We start from the raw sequence: 19,056 nt of genomic DNA, 5'->3' as shown, positions 1-19,056 counted from the left end.
AAATTCCTCAGCAGTTAAATTCACAATCTCTATTAATGATACTGTTATTCTGTGACATATATAATTACTGATTAATCATCCCTTATTTTATCAAGTGTCTGTAGGCCAGAGAGGCTTTCTTTTTCATTCCACATAAACGTGTATCTGCGTGGTTTCATTTTTTTCTTTACAAACTAAAATTATTTTACATGAAAAGTTTCTTCATAATGTTAAACAACTGAAGCTATGCCTTCTTAAATGTCTTTTGGTAACCTTGTTTCTTTAGAAAAATAATTAACTACGTCTCAATTCAACTCTTTAAATAATGCTACTTCCTTCCATAGGTCCATGTCAGTTCAAAAGTATCAAACATACAATACCCATTAATTTCAGCCTTCCTTAAATTTGCTTCTTGTGGCTATGGGATACTCAGTTCTTCTGTAGTCAGAGTGCCACTATGGGTTAACATTAACTCCAAACCCCAATTTCCAAAACTCATCCCTTTGGCTAGCAGGTTGATACAACTTCAGCAAAGTTAGTTCTGGAGAAACATGAATTGCAGACTTTGGAAGAATTTTCACTGTCTTGTTTAGAACAATATATAGGAGAAAATAAAACCATAACTTTGGTTTACAAAGCATAGCTTTTATTTTACAGACTGCTTAAATGAGTTTTCAAATATAGATTTTAAAAAGTCATGAGTGTTTCAATATATACATTCTGAAATAACATCACATTTACATTTGAAAAACTTATTGCTAATATGTTAATATTTTTATGTTTTACCAAGTGTTAACTATTAAGTACATTTTTAAGTGTTCAATAGTAATTAACCCATCATTGAAATACCATCTGTAGACATTCTCTAGTGCATATATGCTTTTGTAGGGATTCAGGCATTACTCTGATTTACCGGTTATGGAGAGCATAAATATGTCTCCTAGGCTGAAATGGGAGCCATGCTTAAGTTGCAGGGAAAAAAAAAAAAAGCAGATAACCTACTGAAGTGGCACAAATAACTAAGAGAGAAGGTATTGACTCAGTCATAAAGTCTAACAAACTTATAAACTTGGAGCTTCAGTTTTAGTCTTCTCTTGGTCACAGAACGAATGTGAAATACCAGAAGGTTAATGACTGCCTAGCACACAGCATTCTGATATAATCACAACAATCTGGGGACTTCAAGCAGATTGCAAAGGATTTCATGTGGAACAAACTGTATTAAAGAATACTCTTTAATGAAATATAATTTTTGAGTCAAGGAGTACATCAAGTAATTTTGAGGGGAATCTTTAGGGCACATCAGTCATTTCTTTATATTGTTCCTCAATGCATGCCTCAAGAGGTGCCAAGGTAGTTTTATTCTTATACAACCTGAATTTTAGCTTCTTTGATGAAATTATCAGCAAAGGCACCAACTTGGAGGTGATTTCTCATCCTAAGAAAACTGTTCAGCCACAGCTTCTTTTGAGTAAGGCCAATGAAGTCAGAAAATAGTTTCAACTGACCCACATAACAGTTAACAAGTAGTGAGATTCCATTAATGATCTCCCAGTCCCCTGTTTTTTTCCCAGTGTCACTATCAAATCAATCTTGCCATGTTTGTACCTTTCTACAACACTGCAACCTGAACTGGCTAAATCAACCCTTCAAGAGTAGGAGTTCCTTTAACAGCTTCATACAGACTCTAATGTGGCACTGAATAGCAGTATATGCTTTGAAAATAGATTCAAAATGGGTTTTAATATATTTTTCACGTGTATTTTAGTTCTTCTCAAATCTGCGTATCACTGATTTGCAATCACCATAAGAGAGTTGACTTTTATGTATTTCTTGTAGCACCACTGCAGACACAGGATACTGCAAAAAAGGTACAGTTTATCAATTAAACACTTCCATTTTCCAAAGTTAATTTACCTTTAAGTTATGGGGCAGAAAGAAGGCAACGTAGGTTAAATGTTTTACACAGAAAATCTAACAATGACCAGAATGCAGTTTCAGAGACATGGAGGTTTAGAGGTGTGGAATTCTTAGAACCCTACAAGTAATTTCAGCAGAAACAAATGAATCTGGCATGATGCAGCATAAAAACTGCAAGGATCTCATGATTCATTTTCATGGGGGAAGGGTTCAGGTTGAAACACACTGCCTGTTCAAACTTTCCAGAACAGAACACGAAGGATCTTAGTTCTTAAAACACCATCAGACAAACCACGTCATCTGAGTGATCCACACAAAACCATTGTCTGCCAAAGCTCCAAATGAGCACTTAACAAAGGTTTCCAAGGGCTGGAACCAGTCTCTTCAGTCACTGAATGAAGATTCACTATCAGAACTGTCTTCTGCTTTGCCATCGTCTCCCCAGGCAGGCACAGGGGCATCTGGGGTCCTGCAGGCAACAAAAACATTCTGTGTTGTAAATCCAGCTGAGAGCACAAGCAGCTCAGCACATAACACCACTGTCCCTGCATGACAACTGCAGGCACTTTATTGCCACAACATTTAGCACATTAACTGTATATGGTTCACAAACTCACACCTTAGGGGTGTTGCATCACCTAAAACTGGAAGGCAAACACTAGAAACTGTAACTCACTGGACATCAAAATTCTGTAGGCACCAGTGTGAATGCATGCCTTTGATGCCATCAGAAATGATGACAGATCATTAAGAAGTGGCAAACACTTGTAGAAAGAGTTGAAAGCAGGCAATAATGATTAATTCAATTTTTTTCAATCTTCAGAGGTTGCAGGGCTGAAAGGAACATTCTGTACACCATTGAGCAGTGTAAATAGTACATGAAAAAAATAAGCCAGGAAATGAACAATATTGTATCCAACTAAAACTGCAGGGATAATTTAGTGAAGCAAAAAAGAATTACTCAAGAGTGGAATTTGGCTAGAACATTGGGTTAAATTTGACATGCAAAAGCAGCCATGGGATTGTTATTGACTACAAATGATCAGACCTCTTGTATTTAGTTTTTAAGAGAGGATTTAGGATGGATATTAACAGTGTGGCAAAATATTTGCTTGGGGAATCTACTGATTGAAATGAAGGTGAGAGAAGCAAGCCATCTAAATTAACATTACTGCCTGAAGATGCTGGCTCTCCATGGACTTTCCCTTCTAAGTAGATAATGGATTTGACATACAAGCAATACAGAGCCTGATAAAGACTGAAAGCAAGGTAGAAAATACACACATAATTATACTTGGGGGAAAAGGACATTCAGAGAAACTCACTTCCTGTATGATAGTTAACATCTCTTGGATAAAATATAGCATTTTAAACTAAAGCTGACAGTAGTATTAATCATCCTGTTCTTATTTATCTTGGGAGTATAGAATTTCTTTTCCAACATTAGTTCTGTTTAGTATAATCTCTCTGTTGGGAATCCCTAAGGTAACTTTAAAGTGTTCCTAAACATTTTTGGTGCAAAGATGTTAAGTGTGTTAAAGAACTGCAGAAGAGCCCCCTGCACACCTCTAAAACAAATGAAGAAAGCATTTGCTTTCTCATGCAAATACCACTTCACAATATTATTCCTTGTTTGTTGCCGTGGTAATGACAAAACAGAAGAGCTGTGCAAAGAAATGAAAGACCAGTGCAAAACCTCTCTTTTATTAAGAAGAGGAAGATGGTGCTGAATTCCTTTAGTTCATGAGAGCAGGACAAACTCTTCTGGAACTGAAGGCAAGAGAGGAAGGATAAGAAACAAAAGTTAAAGATAGGTAAATTGGGAGCTTGATAGAACAGGCAGTTACCAAATGCTGTAAAAAGTTGAGAAAGAAGCATTAACAGAGGTGGGAAAGCTAAGAGAAGAGTGTAGAAACAATATTGTATCATTAAAATTAGCACATCTAGAGCCACAAATAACCCAAGCTCAGCCAATGGCAAGGAGCTCGGGGAGTCTGAAGTAAGTGACTGAGCACACAGCCATGTGTACATTTTCCTAATTTTCTCTGGGACTGAGTGAACAGACCTAAGGAAGCTGAAGACCCAAGAAATGCAGTGTGAATGGCACAGGGTCTTTTTTTTTTATTTCTCATTCAATCAGTAAAAAAAACCAACTGAGGAATAACTACTTCAGGCTTATCTAGACCAGGAAGTAGCTGGGAGCTAAAGTGACTCATCATATGATGATACTTCAGGTTTATTTTATTTAACAAGTAGCTAGTTTCAGAATAAGCCTTTATAAAATGTAAAAAGACTTCACTGGAAAGGAAAAATGGACTTCTTAATACCCTGACAGTTTGTGAAAAGAATGCAAAAATACTTCAAACATTTTGGTGTCTGTACTACAAGAATAAAGTTAATACTTTCCTCAGTTCAACAACTTCTGTGAAATAATACAGTAGAACTAAATTAAATGTCAACTGTAAAGTAAGACTAAAATTAATGTTTATGGCTGGACAAGAAGCTTTGAAAACTACTATCTATTCTTAGTAGTTTTCATATCAGATTAGCTCAATCAACAGCCAAAATTTTAAACTGTTGACTTCAATTTTCACTGTCAGTGTTGAAGTCAAGTTGTACACTACATCTACTCAGGGAATCTGGAAACAACTGTGTTGTCCCCCATGCATCCAGCAAAATAAGACACAGCTTGTTCTTACTACTCTACAATAATGATATTTTTTTACTGGATTGTTGAAAGCAAGTAACTGGGAAAAACCTCATGGTCTACACAGGGCACTGAAAATGGCTACTGACCTTTTATTTGAGTCCTCATTGCTAAATGCACATTGTCAGATGCTAGCTTGTCACCTATAGCTCACAACACCTTGAACAACCTTTTCTAAGCACGTTTTTTCCAAGTTTTTTAAACACACAGCTGCTCTGCAGCCCTACTGGTAGTCATAAATTACTTACTCGAGAAGATCTGGATTTAGCCCCTCAGAAATCATTTTGTTTCGTATTGCCATTACAGGAACACCCTGTGTAGCAGGAGAAAGAATAATATAAAACTACTGGACACAAACAGGTGAGTTAAATAACACAGGTACTTTTAAACCACACTTTCATATAAATTTATGCATGTCACTTGTCAAACAACAGCATGGAACATTAATCTCAGTTCCCATCAATATGAACCTAGAAGCAAGAAATTATTGAGATTAAAGGCCCTCTTTTAATCCATTTTATATTTATGGCAAAATATCTAGACAAAGTTGCAGGGAGAGAATCAAGACTGGATAGATATACTTGCAATTCATGCAGACAAAAACATGAAGCTGAAGTTATCTATATGGATAAGAATGTGGAGAAAGCACAAAGTAGCAAAAAGACAGCAGACAAGTTGTGCTAGGAAAGACTTAGGCATACTGGAGGTATACCCAAGAGAGAGAAGAAAACCAGGGAAGTGCATCTGCTACCATTCCAGAAGGATCCTGTAAAGCAGTGCTAAAAGCTGCAGAAGTCTAAAAAGCATGGAGAAAAAAGCAAACAGGACATGAGAACAGAAGCACAATTTAAAAGTGAATTCTCCAAATACAACTGCTTGTGCAGTCAGGCTTGAATCTTCTGTGACTTGTGGGCAGATTTCAGCCAAATATGTACATGTTAAAAAAATTCCTTCCCTTCACTGCAAGTCCTTCCACAGTTTCTTCACTTTATTTTATTCATCAACACCTAAACATGCTCTTATCTTGGATCACATATCCAAGACCCACGTCCTCTCATGAGATACATTCCAACAAACTGCTCCTGTGTTTCCACTAGAGTTACTCAAAGGCAACTTGTTGCTTTGCCATCTCCTGTTGGAAATCATCAGAAATACCATCTGGATCACTCCATGCCAATATAGAATACGGGAAAAAAAACCCCAAACCAAATGAGAATACAATTTCTGATTCTAAAGGGACAAAGTTACTGGTGTTCTAAGAAATTCTAAATGAAAAGTGGTGTAGGACTAGTATCTTTTGTCCAAAAGTAAGTAAGATAGTGATAAAATAAAGGGCAGCCATGACTAATGCTGCAGAGAAAGATGTGATTCTAGTGACAGCTCCACAGTAAGAATCACAATCAAGGCTTGTGCATGAGCACTGTGGAGCACACACACAGGTACATAGCCGTAGCAATCTATCAGGCATAATGTCAAAAATGGTCACTCAAGCAGCTGTAAGGTAATAAATAAATATTTATTGAATATTTATTGAATAAATATTGAAATAAAAGAGTATCTCAGTACTTCACAACTCATGTGCATTACAAAGGTGAATATTTTGAATATTTATTGGAGTATTTCATGACGGTTTAAAAATTCAGTTATTCTAGTATAGATTTGGACAGCAGGGATTGTGTGTCTACACACCATTTTGTACTAATGCTTTTCCCCTGCTTGACTGCTCTTAGGGTACTCTTCGCCACCTCAGAAGTCACTGATGAGTTGTTTATGCATCAATTCAAACCAGGTGAAAACAGAATTGAGTCATATCAGGCAAGGCAGAATTCATATTTGATTTCAATCAAAGGGAACTTGGTATAGGATTTCTAAGAATGGGTCGTTTTTATGTTCACACTTGGAATATGTTTTATTCCAACACTGTGTGCATTAAAATCTGTGAGGAAAAATCCTCTCAGTACCCTAATATATCATAGACTTACAAAACTAGTCTGAAGTTTAATCAAATTGCTCTTTTAGACTTCTTATCTGAAGGAAAACAATTAAGATTGCACCTATATCTGTTTATAATACAATCAGGGCATTGCAATTACTTTACTTTTCATGCTTTCCTAAATTTTAATCTGCAAATATGGTACTGCTTTTGTATGATTTCTTGGAATATTTTTGTAAATTTTAAAAAGAATTTAGTATCCTCAATTGCACTCCACCAAAATGAGCTTGTCACAATTTCATGGAAGAGCTACTTTTAGTGTAGAATGTAGTGTAGTACTTTTATACTACAAACATTGTGAGTAATAAATAAATTATCAGTTAAAACAAATCTTCAGCTAGAAACTTAATTTGGGCAAATAAATGACACTAACTGAAATACTTGATCGGACAAGGAGACAAGTTTGGCAAATACAAAAACACACATTAATTTGAGTACGTTAGTTTGACTTTCCTACCACACTGTTTACAACTGGCAAAGGAGTCACCAGGAACTGCCAGTACACAGGAGAAAATGTGGAAAGTGAGATCTCACTCCTCTAGCAGTCACCAAAAAAAAAAGAAAAAATCAAAGTAATTAGACCATCCAGCACTTTCAAATCCACTTCGAAGTCTGGTATTAAACCAATACAGTAACATGGTGTTCTATTCTCTGCTATTATCCCACTGCTAGGTTTTTCAAATGGTTTGTAATAAGCTATCCATAAAATGCTAATTTGTGATTCAAGTGAAAAATAAGGTTTGGAACACCATTCAAGGGATGAAGCAGACCAATTGTAATAATTTCTCTGAAGACTGAGTGAAACCATGAAGTTAGTTTTAACATAAGCAACATTTTATTAATACTATGATATAGTCATACTTTCCAGAATTATAATACGTATTTTAGAAGAAAATTTCCACTGACAAATTGAAAATAAATTGAAATAAACTCTTTGTTTCCAATCTCATTTTCAAGTTTGTGTATATGAAATGACCTCTTAAAAATATCACAAATAGTCTCCCATTCACCTTCTCATTCCTTCATTAGATTCCACACATGTTAATATTGAGATTACAATAATTTATTTCCTATTTATCTGTAAAAGAGACCACAGATAAAGATGTAAACAAAACATACATCATGAATAACAGGAAACTGGAGTGGAACCAGACAGTGAAGCAATCCTTATATCTCTATTTTGGTCTTTACAGAAATATCAAGTACTCCTGTTCTGGACTATACTTGCAAAGCTGTATTTTGTACCCTACAGTAAAATCAGACTGTAATCAGTCTGTATGCAAGGAATGACTCCAATTTGCCAGGACAACTCCACTTTCAGTGGCATCTTCTGTGCCTCCGGCTAATATCACTTTGCATTTACACATTTCACACCTTCAGTTCACAAGTCTACCATCAGAATTTTGTAGAAAGATCTTGCCAGAAGCTGTCTGAGGGAATATATTACATTAATTCATTAATTAGAGAATATGTGCTAGAATATTATGATGTTATCCTACCTTAAAGATTACTATTGCAATATATGTTTTCTGACATTTAAGATTCACTTACAGATGTGTGGTACATTCCACCAAAAATATAACATCCTAGCCAAAGAATGACATGAGAACTGACTTACCACTTGTACCATTTTGAGGTATCTGGCATATCTTGGATCCTTGGCCACAGTTGTGACATTTTCTGTTACTACCTCCGTTTTCTGTAACCCTTCCTCTTGTGTATTGTTCTGCTGTATATGAAGAACAAACCCTTTAATAGTTAGGTGCACACACCACACCCGTGGAGAGATTCCAGACAACAAAACTGAGTATTTTAGGGTAAAGTGTAACTCTTCTTCATCAAGATTATTCTGATCTACACTCACAAAATTAGAGGTTTCCTAGATGTATGAAATCACAAATCCAGCTCTTTTGTTGTTCACTGTTACAAGAGTGTCTTTCTACTTTTAGACACAATTTTAAGTTATTGAGCAACACATAAAAAAAACCAAAAAGGCCCTAATAACCCTAAGTTGCATTTAATAAATATCACAGCATTAAATGTAAGTGGATTTTTTATAAAAAATATTTATAAGGAGTATATCTATAAATCTCCCCCAGTAGTCCAATGCCTTTTTTCCTCAAAATATTTGATTCCCTGACAAAGGTTTCATACATATCATGTAACTTCTAAACTATACTTCTGAGTGTAAATCATTACTCAAAGGACAATGTAATGAAATCAAAGATTCCTTGAAAGTATTTAATTTAAATGAAATGAAAAATAACAAGTTCTAGTACTTTTAAAATAACACAGAAAACTGCACTTTTTCTACAATACTAACCACCTGAAAGCAGCATTGGGTACATCCTTTCAGAAATATATGAACTTTATATACTTATTTTATATACTTCCATATCTGAGAGGAGGAACACTTTAGAGAAAATGAACTCATGGTGAGTCATTCTCTAACGTGGCTGAACATGCAATGCTGTCCAGTGTCTACCCTGCTGCTGCCTGCAAATCAGAGTTGCAATCTTTGACAGGCAGGCAAAAGCAGCAGAGTGCTCCAGCTACTGCTTCTCCACAGCAACTTCCACCAAATAAGAGAATGAGCAGAGATCAGAATTGAGGATTCCATGAGAAGAAACTGTAAGGGGAAACCAGGAAAAGAACTCCATCTACAAATGAGCCATAAAGGTTCACTTAGTTAAGTAGTGATCATGGGATTCAAATGTCTGGGTTACAAAATCAACCAACCACACACATGAAATTCCCCAAAATGACAAACAGTTACTTGCAGGCATAGTGTCTTAATGCTGATTGCTTGTAATAAGCTGGCCTTTGCTGTAGATGGAGGATAATATACAGAAAACCTTCAATGTAATGAACTCTTTAGAAAAAAGCATGCTAGACTTTCCAATTTGAGCTAAAAGCTCACATTCTGAAGAAAGGAAGAAAGAGTTGCAATGATGCGATTTGAACTATTATTTTCATTCATGACGTTCCCAGCGCCCTGATGTAATCATGTTAATATTTTAGTGTGATTGAAGAAAAGGAAGGAGACATTTAGCATTAGATTTGAGTTAGTTCTAATTATTTAAGTCACACAGTAAATAAAGGGTATAGCCTTTTTTGTTTTAAGTCACTTGTTAAAACAGTGCCAGTAGAGAAAAGCCTAGTCTTAGACTTTTACAATTGATTGCTCACTTCCAATAGAATTGCTTCTTCTATCTACTGCAAATGACATAAAAAACTTGACCTGGAGAGCTCTATTCCTCCAAGGAATGAGTTATGCTTTATTACTTACCCCAGACTGAAGTGATCCAGCTGTCTGTTTATCTGTAGCAGCCTGTGCCACAGGACCATTTGTAACACTGTTCACATTTGCACTGGACACTTCAAATTTGACATCTTCTAGGCCAGGAATTGAGGATAACTGAATGCAAAATACATCATCAAATAAGCAATAAGCACTTCATAAGACTACATGTACAACAAAATCTGCAGCACGCTGCTTACCACTTATTGTCCATGTAGGTTTTACATTAGTAAAATTTTAAGTTTCTGCCCCTAGTTTTGGTATTTTGATTGAGGGGAAAAAAAAATCTTTCTACCTAGCTGCCTTCTACAATAAAAACTGTCACTGTTAACACAGGGTTGCAGACCAGGAAAGGCTTCCACACCTTCCCAGTATTTTGCTACTGCATTTATCAACCACACAATAGCCATGCCATCTCTGCTACTTCCCCTACAGTGAAAGAAATCATGGCAAGGAGAGCTCTATCACCTAACAGATTGGAGACCGGTTACAAATTTTTCAATTTTCTGCATCTTTCACTTTTTTGAAGGAAATGATGTGAGTGGATATTAAACCACAAATCTATTTGAAGGAAATTCTATTTAATATGATTATGAAGAATTCTGCAAAAATCATCAATTCAGACAATTACTAAGTATTTTGAAATAAGTAAGAGTTAGTAAGCTCTGTTTGTATTATTACACTATTTTTCCCCCACGCAGATCTTAATGAACGTTTTCAAAATATCCCATCCTTGCTCCCAGAAAAGCCAACTGAAATTGCCTCCATCATTATTGAAAGAAGAACTTGTTAAAATTTTATAGTGGGTGATTTACTGACTTCGGGATTTTGTCAGGTTTTTGTTCCAAGTAAATTATAAATTAAACTATTTCCTATCTAAGACCTTTTGTCATTTCAGCTAAAGAAGACAAATCTAACAAATTTACATTAGCTTAGATCCAGTTCCAGTCACATTTCAGTATCAAAAAGATTTACAAGGCTTCTCTCTAGCTACTTTTATCAGCTGTTACAGTCCAGTAACATACAAAGATATATACAAAGGTATTTTTGTTTTACAAAGGGGGTAAGAATTTCCTTATTGGCATTTGTATGGCAAAAAGTGTTCCTTTCCCGTTCCACATGCTTAACAAACTCAAATTTTCCACTAGGTACTATTGGTTCCTTTCTTCTGTATCAACTACATATTCAAATGCTACACAGTACAAGTAGTAAGGCATTAACTAGAGAAGAGAGTTAAAGAGAGAATTTTTGATATCAGGATTTTATATTAGCTCCTTCAAATCATTATGAAAACTTATTTGCTCAAGCCAGACTCTAAAAAGGAAGCTAGTTCACATAATCTAGGAGGTTGTCACTGTTAGAAGATAAAGTCTATATCTATACAAACCTTTGCATCCAGAATATTGAGTGTGGTTTCAATTTGTTGGATACGGAGAGAGAGCGCTGACAATTTCTACAACAGAAAACAATTAAGATGTGAAAACACTCCCATATGCACTTTGACATATAAAAGAGTTTGCATCTAGTTAAAAAAAAAATCACTTTTCTCCCTGCTGAAGGCAGAGTACAGTGTAAATGAGATTATCACATTATAAAATAAATGAAGCAATGACAACCCTTTTTAGAACAGTAGCTACAGCAGTACAAATTTTAAATAATTTTACTCTGCAGTTGGTTTTCCCATATAATGACAGAAATGAAGACAGACTGTTTACAACAGAAAGCAAAAGTAAATAGGGTATTACTTTGGGCAACTGTGGAATAATGGTAGACATATTGTGCTCTCCCAGTTACCAAAAGATCTTTCTTCAAAGGTTTTTCCAAATGTGGAAGATGAAAGGAGATGATGTGTGTGTATGTAACTGAGCAAATACAAAGAGAAAATCTGGTAATTAATACAGCAGGTGATTCAAAGTCCTATACAGTCAAAATCCACAATGAATCAGAACTAACCAGACACTATATGCTCCAGGTGCACCTCAATCAAATTTTGACTGTTTTTTTTTAAATACAACTTAAGTTTTTCTAAATTACCCCATAAGAACTGCCAGTCTTTTAACTAATCACTACCATACTCCACCAGACCTGTCCAAGTGAAGTTGGCTAGAGTGCTGGCTGGCAGATACGTACCATTCTGACAGCTTTCTGGCACCTTGGCAAGATTCTGCCTGGCTCTGAAGCAGAACTTTAACACCCTAAGAAAATGGCAGTTCTGCCAATATGCTAGAAAAAGTAAGAGACTGACAGGAGTTACTTTTTTTGGATAGAGCATTGACTTGTTTACAGATGGTCCTTTGTTCACAAAGAGGAGTCAGTTCCTATTGAAAGGAACTATGTGTCCTACATTTAAGTGGACAAGGGGGAGGAAAGATGTACAGAAGACAATTATGCAATTTTATGGGTTTATTTGACTAGACAAGAGCCAAGAAATTTAGAGTTAAGGATGGTGTCAGCCCTGATTTTGAGTTTCTTGGCTTCTGTTGACTTACACTGTGACCTTTCACATTAAAAACACTTCTGTCCTTCATGAATATGAAAAACTTCTCAAGGAGTATATAAAACAACTATTTAGTCTCTTGAGTAACAACATATTTTGGTTAACTAATAACTGTTTTATTAGTTAGTGCTGCTGTGTGCTCAAGGTGGCTTTAAATATATGTGTTCTGATTTCCACAGGGCCTGTGGAAGAGGGAATACTGAAATCAGGTCAAAACTGAGTTTTGGACAACTGACAATAGCATCATCAGGTGGTTACACTGTCCCACCTATCAAGTTACAGGAGTTTAAAAACCTAGGAAAAATGACTTTTTTTTCCTCTGAAGCTCCATATATTCATATAATAGCCAAATCTTATACTTGTTACTCATCTGGCTCTAAACTTCACCAACAAATAACAGAATTTCTCAGATTACATGGCTAAGTCTAATTGGATTTGACTGCTGCCCTGGCTCAGCTGGCTAGAGCTGTATAGCATTCTTTGTTGAATAAACTACTGAAGAAGTACAAAAAACCTCTAAAGACAAAAAGGTTACCCTCAAAGCCACATTAGAAAACACCCTTTTTACAAGGAGGACTCTTGTCCTGGTCAGTGGACAAATCTAATCTTGTTGATCTGATGTATTTCCATTGACTTTAAAGTCATCAAATAAACGTACTAATCCTAACTATTTTTATTTTTCTCTCTTTTTACAGGAAACTGAAGTTAAGGGCTTCATGTTCTATACTAATCGCTTGCCCAAAATTTCCTTTTTTCAACATAAAAACTATTTACATTCAGTGCTTAGCGTATGACTCTTTTAAATTAAAGGTGCTAAAACCTGAAAGTAAGTTTTGATGCACCACAAGAACATGGCATCCTTCTTTCATAACAAGATAAGAACCAGAGATGAAGCTGCTCAGAATAAATTCCCTGTATCAAAAAAGTTCAAAGATTGTGCCAAATGCAAAAGTTTAAGAAAATAGGACACAGTGCGGCACAATCAGGAGTTCATACGGATCCCTTGGGGAAAAATTCTGTCTTAAGCACTTACTAATGAGAAACCTTGAACAGAAAGCAGACTACATTTTTGGTTTAAGCTACCAGTATTATTACATCAAAAATATTTAAATGAGTGGTTCCCATTTCTTGAATTTTTTTTAAATGTATAAAGGGACAGCTGGGGAAATAATAAACATACCTCTTCACAAACAGTAGAAAAGCGGTTGAGAAACTGCACTGTGTGAACAACAAACTGGTTTAGAAATGCTACTGTTCTTTTCTGCTGAATTGCAGGAACCTGCATTAAAAAATATAAGAAAATAACGTTACACATCAATGTCAAGTTCCATGTTTGGATTGAAATATCTGTTATAAATGTACATTTTTTAGAAGAAATTATTTGGAAATCTGCCTTAAGCGTGCCTGCTATGAATGCATACATACATAAACCATTTTCTAATACATATGCATTCATACAAATCCTTTGCCACTAAAAATCTACTAACATGACAGCTGAGAATTTACACATAGAAAAGGCAACAAAACCCAAGAAATGAAGGATTGTTATTTTAAAGAATACCTTTAGATGAAATTGTGAATATTCCCAAAAATCATTGTTAATGCTTTTTTAAAAACAGTGAGGAAATTAGAATATTTCCTTCTGGAGTTTAAGAAGGAAAACCAAATTTGGCCAGCCATACTATGACTCAGTTACAACTAACGCCATGACCAAAACTGAAGTGTAGTGATGTTGCTGTCTAAGTATTTAGTGGCTACCCTACTGGTTCTCATTTGCAAGTCCAGACTACCCTAAAATTACCAAAAGTTATCTTCCAAATCAGTTTTGATGCTCACATACTTTTCAGACTAAAATGTAGTATCTTATGTTTGCCAAAAAGAATGGTGGTCATATTGTAACACAGAGTTGGCATTTTTATTTAAACCATTATAGAAGACTGGAATCAGAAATTTGCACAAAAAAGTTTATGTCTAAAATTTTAATGCCTCAGGGTTAATAACCTTGGACAATTGCTTTAAGTCTTAACCTTTGCAAAGGAAATTAGCCTATGAAATTGTCATTGATTTAAGTGGAATATTTACAAAGAACATTATTGGCAGCCAAGATTCTGCTGCACTTTTTTTTGTGAATACAGTGACTCTCTGGTCTTCACCTCTTCTTTAGCCGCTGATTTATTAGTGCATTCAATATACAGTTCACTATGGCAATCTTAAAACATCCTGACTTTTTGTGAGACTTCTGTTGCTACTATCTCGAGCCTTCAGCCTGTGCACTGTACGACAGCATCTGCTGGAGTTCACTTCTGTGGTTCCAAAATTTTCCAAGCACTGCCTATGACCTTAGCAGAAATCTGTGGGGTAGCACAGAGCACGGAAGAATCACTGGGTCAATTGGAACTGTTCTGTCTTTATGCTCTCTGTTGAGAAAACTAAGTTTAAAAAGAAAGTTTCTGCAACATTTAAAGAAATTAATACACAGCTTTGCACAGGATTTGCCTCCCAGATCGATGTTTGAAACGGCTTAGTCTTTAAATACAACGTTATCGCAGAATTGCAGCAAAACGCCTCTGGAAAACAGCAGGGGAGACAGGTAAGGACCAGAGCCCGCTCGCTCCGGGTGCGAGGGCGGCCCCGTCACCGCACGGGGAGCGCCCCTCGCCCGCTGCCGCCGGGCCGGGCCGGGCCGGGAGCCGGGGGGAGCGGGGCTCGCCCAGCACCAGGGCCAGCGCAGCCGCCGCCGGGGAGGAGGAGCGGCAGCCCCGGAGTGCCGGGCGAGCGCAGCCGGTACCTTGGTGAGGTCGATGCCGGAGCCCACGATGGGCAGCCCGTCCTCGTCCATGGCGGCGGGCCGGGCGCAGGCCCGCTCCCCAGCTCGGCCGCGCTCCGCAGCCTCGGCCCGGAAACAAACCGCGAGCTCGGCGGGGCGGGGTGCGCTCGCTGCCCCGCGCTTCCTCCTGGGAAACGCAGTCCCGGGCCGCAGCCCTCACGGCCGGCTGTGGCCTGGGGATAAACGCCGAGGATAAACCCCGAGCTTCTGGGGTGCCTTCTTTGGCACCCGCTTTGCCATGCAAGTGGTGGCAGCCCCTGAGGGGCCCGGCCATGCCAATGGGGGTGACACTGACACCCAGCCCTCCACAGGCCTCAGGACAGGGCCTGCATAGTGGTGTTTGGGAAGTGTCGTCCCCTGCGGTCAAACGTCAAGGAAATTATGAGAAAAGCTAGTGAAGGAACTGTTTCTGTGCTTATACGCATAACTTAAGTGGGGAAGTGCCACACTTCGGATGTGGGGAGTCAAAATAAGGAGCACTGAATGGCTGTGGGTTCTTCCGAAAAAGACAAATCTGGAGTCCTTGTTTACAGCAGTAAATCCAAAGATACTGTACTGGCTTTCCATATTTAGATGGTTACATCTAAATACTGGTGCGTTTAATGAACCCTCCTAAATTCAGGGCAGAAACCATCATAGTCTGAGGCTGTCAGGTGGAAACTTCTCTTGAGATGAATAAAGACGCACTAATTACTGTAATACTTTGAAGACTAGATCCCAAATGTACCCTGCTAATTTTGGTTTAAAATTTACCAAAATTCTCAGTTTACTTCCAAACCATTGCTGTTTGCCAAGGCATTATACAAATCCATATACAGAATCAATAGTAGCTGCACACAGAGCACTTAGTTCTGTTACTCAAGTTGCCATAAAATTCTCATTTATTAACTGAAGCCGCTTTTCTGGCTTTATTACTTTCACAGTGTATTTGTTACTAACCTGCTGTCATATGCACATCATTATTGCTCTATTACGAAGGTAGTCTAGCAAAGTTTTTTGTTCATGCTAATTGAATTATTGAACAATGTGTGATTCATACCCTCCTTTGCAGCACTGACATGTTGTTGGCTCAATTTCTCACCTCTCCCAAAGGATGAGCAGCAGGCTAACCTACAAAATTCAGTGGGTTTAGCTTTTCATTCCTTGCGTACAGGAGTTGTCTAAATTTGTGTTGGGCAATAGAGTTGTTTATTTAACTTATTTTGCCACTATTTATTTGTTTATAATTACCTTAAAATTCCAACTAAATTATATTCAAGAAGAATTAATCTCATTTGTCATTAAGTGTCTATAATGCAATTTTTCCAGGCAATGGCACAGAAACTTAATGTAAATGCATAGCCAGCTCTTATCTAAATGTCTTGGTCTGTAAAGCTGGATAAGAAATCTCCCAAGAATATGCTATTTTGTGAACTTTCTGGTACTTCCTGCTTTTAATTTGCCCAAAAATACTGCATAAAAAGTGTAATACAGCACTTTTTAGTCTCAGCTGGAGTTAGGAAATGCAGGATATGAAATTTGAAAAACAGAGAATGGAGGAAAATGATCCAAATTTTTCAAAGCCTCTTAAAAAAGTTTTAATTCAACTAACTTGTTCAGCTGTAAATATAAATGACTGAACTTCCAAGGAGAGGATTTATAAAAAAGTAATTGAGGGATAACATCCAGATTTATAGTGTGTATGATTTGAAAATGTATTTTTTACCAGCACCCATGCTGGATGATAAATGTCAGACTGAGGAGTCAGTACTGTACAGTATGTGACTGCTGGCAGTTTATACCCTATGCATGTGTACATATATACACTGTCATTTAAAAGCCCTGTCCTGTAGATCCACCCTCCAGTGAAGGAAAAGAGATTAAAGAGTGTGTAAGTTTGGTTGAACATTAGTGTTTTGAAGATGTCAGCTTTCCAGCTGCTGAGGCTAACTTGGAGTGGAAAAGGTGTGCGTACAGAAAACAGATCAGAGCTCTGTCTTCATCACTGGTAAAAAATACCTGACTTGTGATTAGGGTACCCGGGAAAGTAAAGGCAAGAACATGGATTTGAAAGCATTGAAACTGATCTGCTCCATATGTTGCAGGGAATCAGAGCCTCGGGTCAACTGCAAAACAAAACTGCACAAGCTGAGAAAAACTGGCAAGTGCTACTGAAGCTTACAATGTTCATGTGCATCTTGTGTGCTTATATACTGTTACAGGTCCCAGGACACCACATTCAGGTTAGAATCAGCCCAGAACTCAAATAGCTATACAACTGAGAGACAAGTTAAACAGAAATAAAAAGCTGATCCAAAAAAATTTCTAGACATGGTGTTACCTGATCCTCCACAAGGGGAAATAGTTGTTTTTAATAAGGTGGTCCAATGAACAGCTGAAAAGATCAGTGTGGATTAACATTTGCTTGATTTCCCATGGAGTCTTCTAAATCCATACTTGCAAAGGGTATTCTAGTAAAGTTTTCTCTATGAAACTGATATTGCCTCAATGATTTTTCTCTATGCTGAATTTAAGCAATTTCCCCTCCAATCTCAATAATCTCAGTGTGCCAGAATTAGTACAATTCTTGCAAACAGTTCAGAGAATTATCAACCCTTCAGAGTTAAATAGAGTGAGAAATACAAATGCTAGGTATTATGTAGGTTTCTTTAAAAAAAAAAAGAAAATGGAAATTAAATGATAAATGTTTTGCAGTTCTCTGAAAATGGTTTGTCAAGTTTCAGTTTTCCACGTACTGTGCTGAGGCAACATGAGAGGATTAATTATTTTGTTCTGTACAAAAGAGCACGGAGAACATGCTAAAAACATTAGCTGCTCTCTTATTTATTTATTTACTTACTTAAATATCCATATTGCTTCTTTCCAGTGTAAAATGAAGAGCCTTGAACTTGGCAAGATCATTCCTGGGTAAACAGTTTTAAGTAGTCCTTAAAAACAGAGCATGAAAAGCAAACATCCTGGTTTCTGAATTAACTACAGAACAAAAGAATTTCTGTTCTTTGCCCTCTTGGGTCTTAAGCAATTCTAAACCAAAAAAGTCTCACTTAAGAGTGCACCTGCACATAGTTGGTGCATATTGCCCTTGTCTGTATGGATCCTGAGTATAGTGGATATATTCTGCACAGGCAGGAGCTGTGTGAAGTTTGCTCTGACAGAAAAACCCACGTCTGTTTCACCTCCACTACACACCAAAAGGATAACAGTACCTCAGGCCAATCCTTCCTCCCAGAGCCACAAAGATTTTTAGCTACAAGTGAATTAAACCTCCCCTTAAGGCTGCTGTCTCTATTCGGACAATGGATACAAGATAAACAGAGCACTGTTACCTTGAAACATCTGCTTATTTTAGAGTTTAGGCACACACCAGTCCACTAGCACTTATAAGGAACTTTATATTAATTTTAGGTAAATTTTGCTGTCAGGTGGAAAGCAAATGTTCTCAAGGATAAAGGATTATGAGAAATATAATATGGTTTTAGGTTTCAAAAGCTAACTGTAGTTTCACTTATTGATGTCTTACTTCTGAATTGGTTTTATGTGTCCCACACAAATAGGAACAAACAAACAAATATTTTAAAATCTAACTACAGCTAGTAAGGAGGGCTACAATGCTGTAAGGAGCTGTTACACTAGTGAAAGATCCTGACATCCCTTCACTTGCACAAGCATGCAAAAAAGATACTTAAGACAGGAGTTATCTCTGTCTTCTCTTCTTTTACTTCCATTCTGGGTATTGTATGGGAAGGACAGAACAAATATGTTTCTAGAAAGCAGAATGCCTTTGATTTTCCTGTAAAGAGTGGAAGTAAAAGGCTATAAGCAGGAAAAAAAA

At 37.0% G+C, this 19,056-nt stretch overlaps 1 protein-coding gene across 2 annotated transcripts; it reads right to left on the bottom strand.

The window, feature by feature from the left end:
* Positions 1-608: 608 nt before the first annotated feature.
* Positions 609-15,287, bottom strand: WASHC3 (WASH complex subunit 3). 2 transcript variants are annotated; one of them, XM_053942805.1, is made up of 7 exons: positions 15,186-15,287; positions 13,578-13,676; positions 11,288-11,353; positions 9,889-10,017; positions 8,218-8,328; positions 4,855-4,919; positions 609-2,368 (listed from the first exon to the last, which is right to left on the bottom strand). In XM_053942805.1, exons 1-7 carry the CDS (start codon positions 15,234-15,236, stop codon positions 2,284-2,286), a joined length of 606 nt encoding a protein of 201 aa, XP_053798780.1. In that variant the 5' UTR covers positions 15,237-15,287; the 3' UTR covers positions 609-2,283. The 2 variants fall into 2 exon arrangements, with proteins under 2 accessions (XP_053798780.1, XP_053798781.1); XM_053942806.1 differs by having other exon boundaries at positions 8,218-8,325.
* Between the last annotated feature and the right edge of the window lie 3,769 nt (positions 15,288-19,056).

The sequence above is a fragment of the Vidua chalybeata genome, chromosome 5, assembly GCF_026979565.1.
Source record: "Vidua chalybeata isolate OUT-0048 chromosome 5, bVidCha1 merged haplotype, whole genome shotgun sequence".
Lineage (NCBI taxonomy): Eukaryota > Metazoa > Chordata > Aves > Passeriformes > Viduidae > Vidua > Vidua chalybeata.
This window is presented reverse-complemented; position numbering and strand designations above follow the sequence as displayed.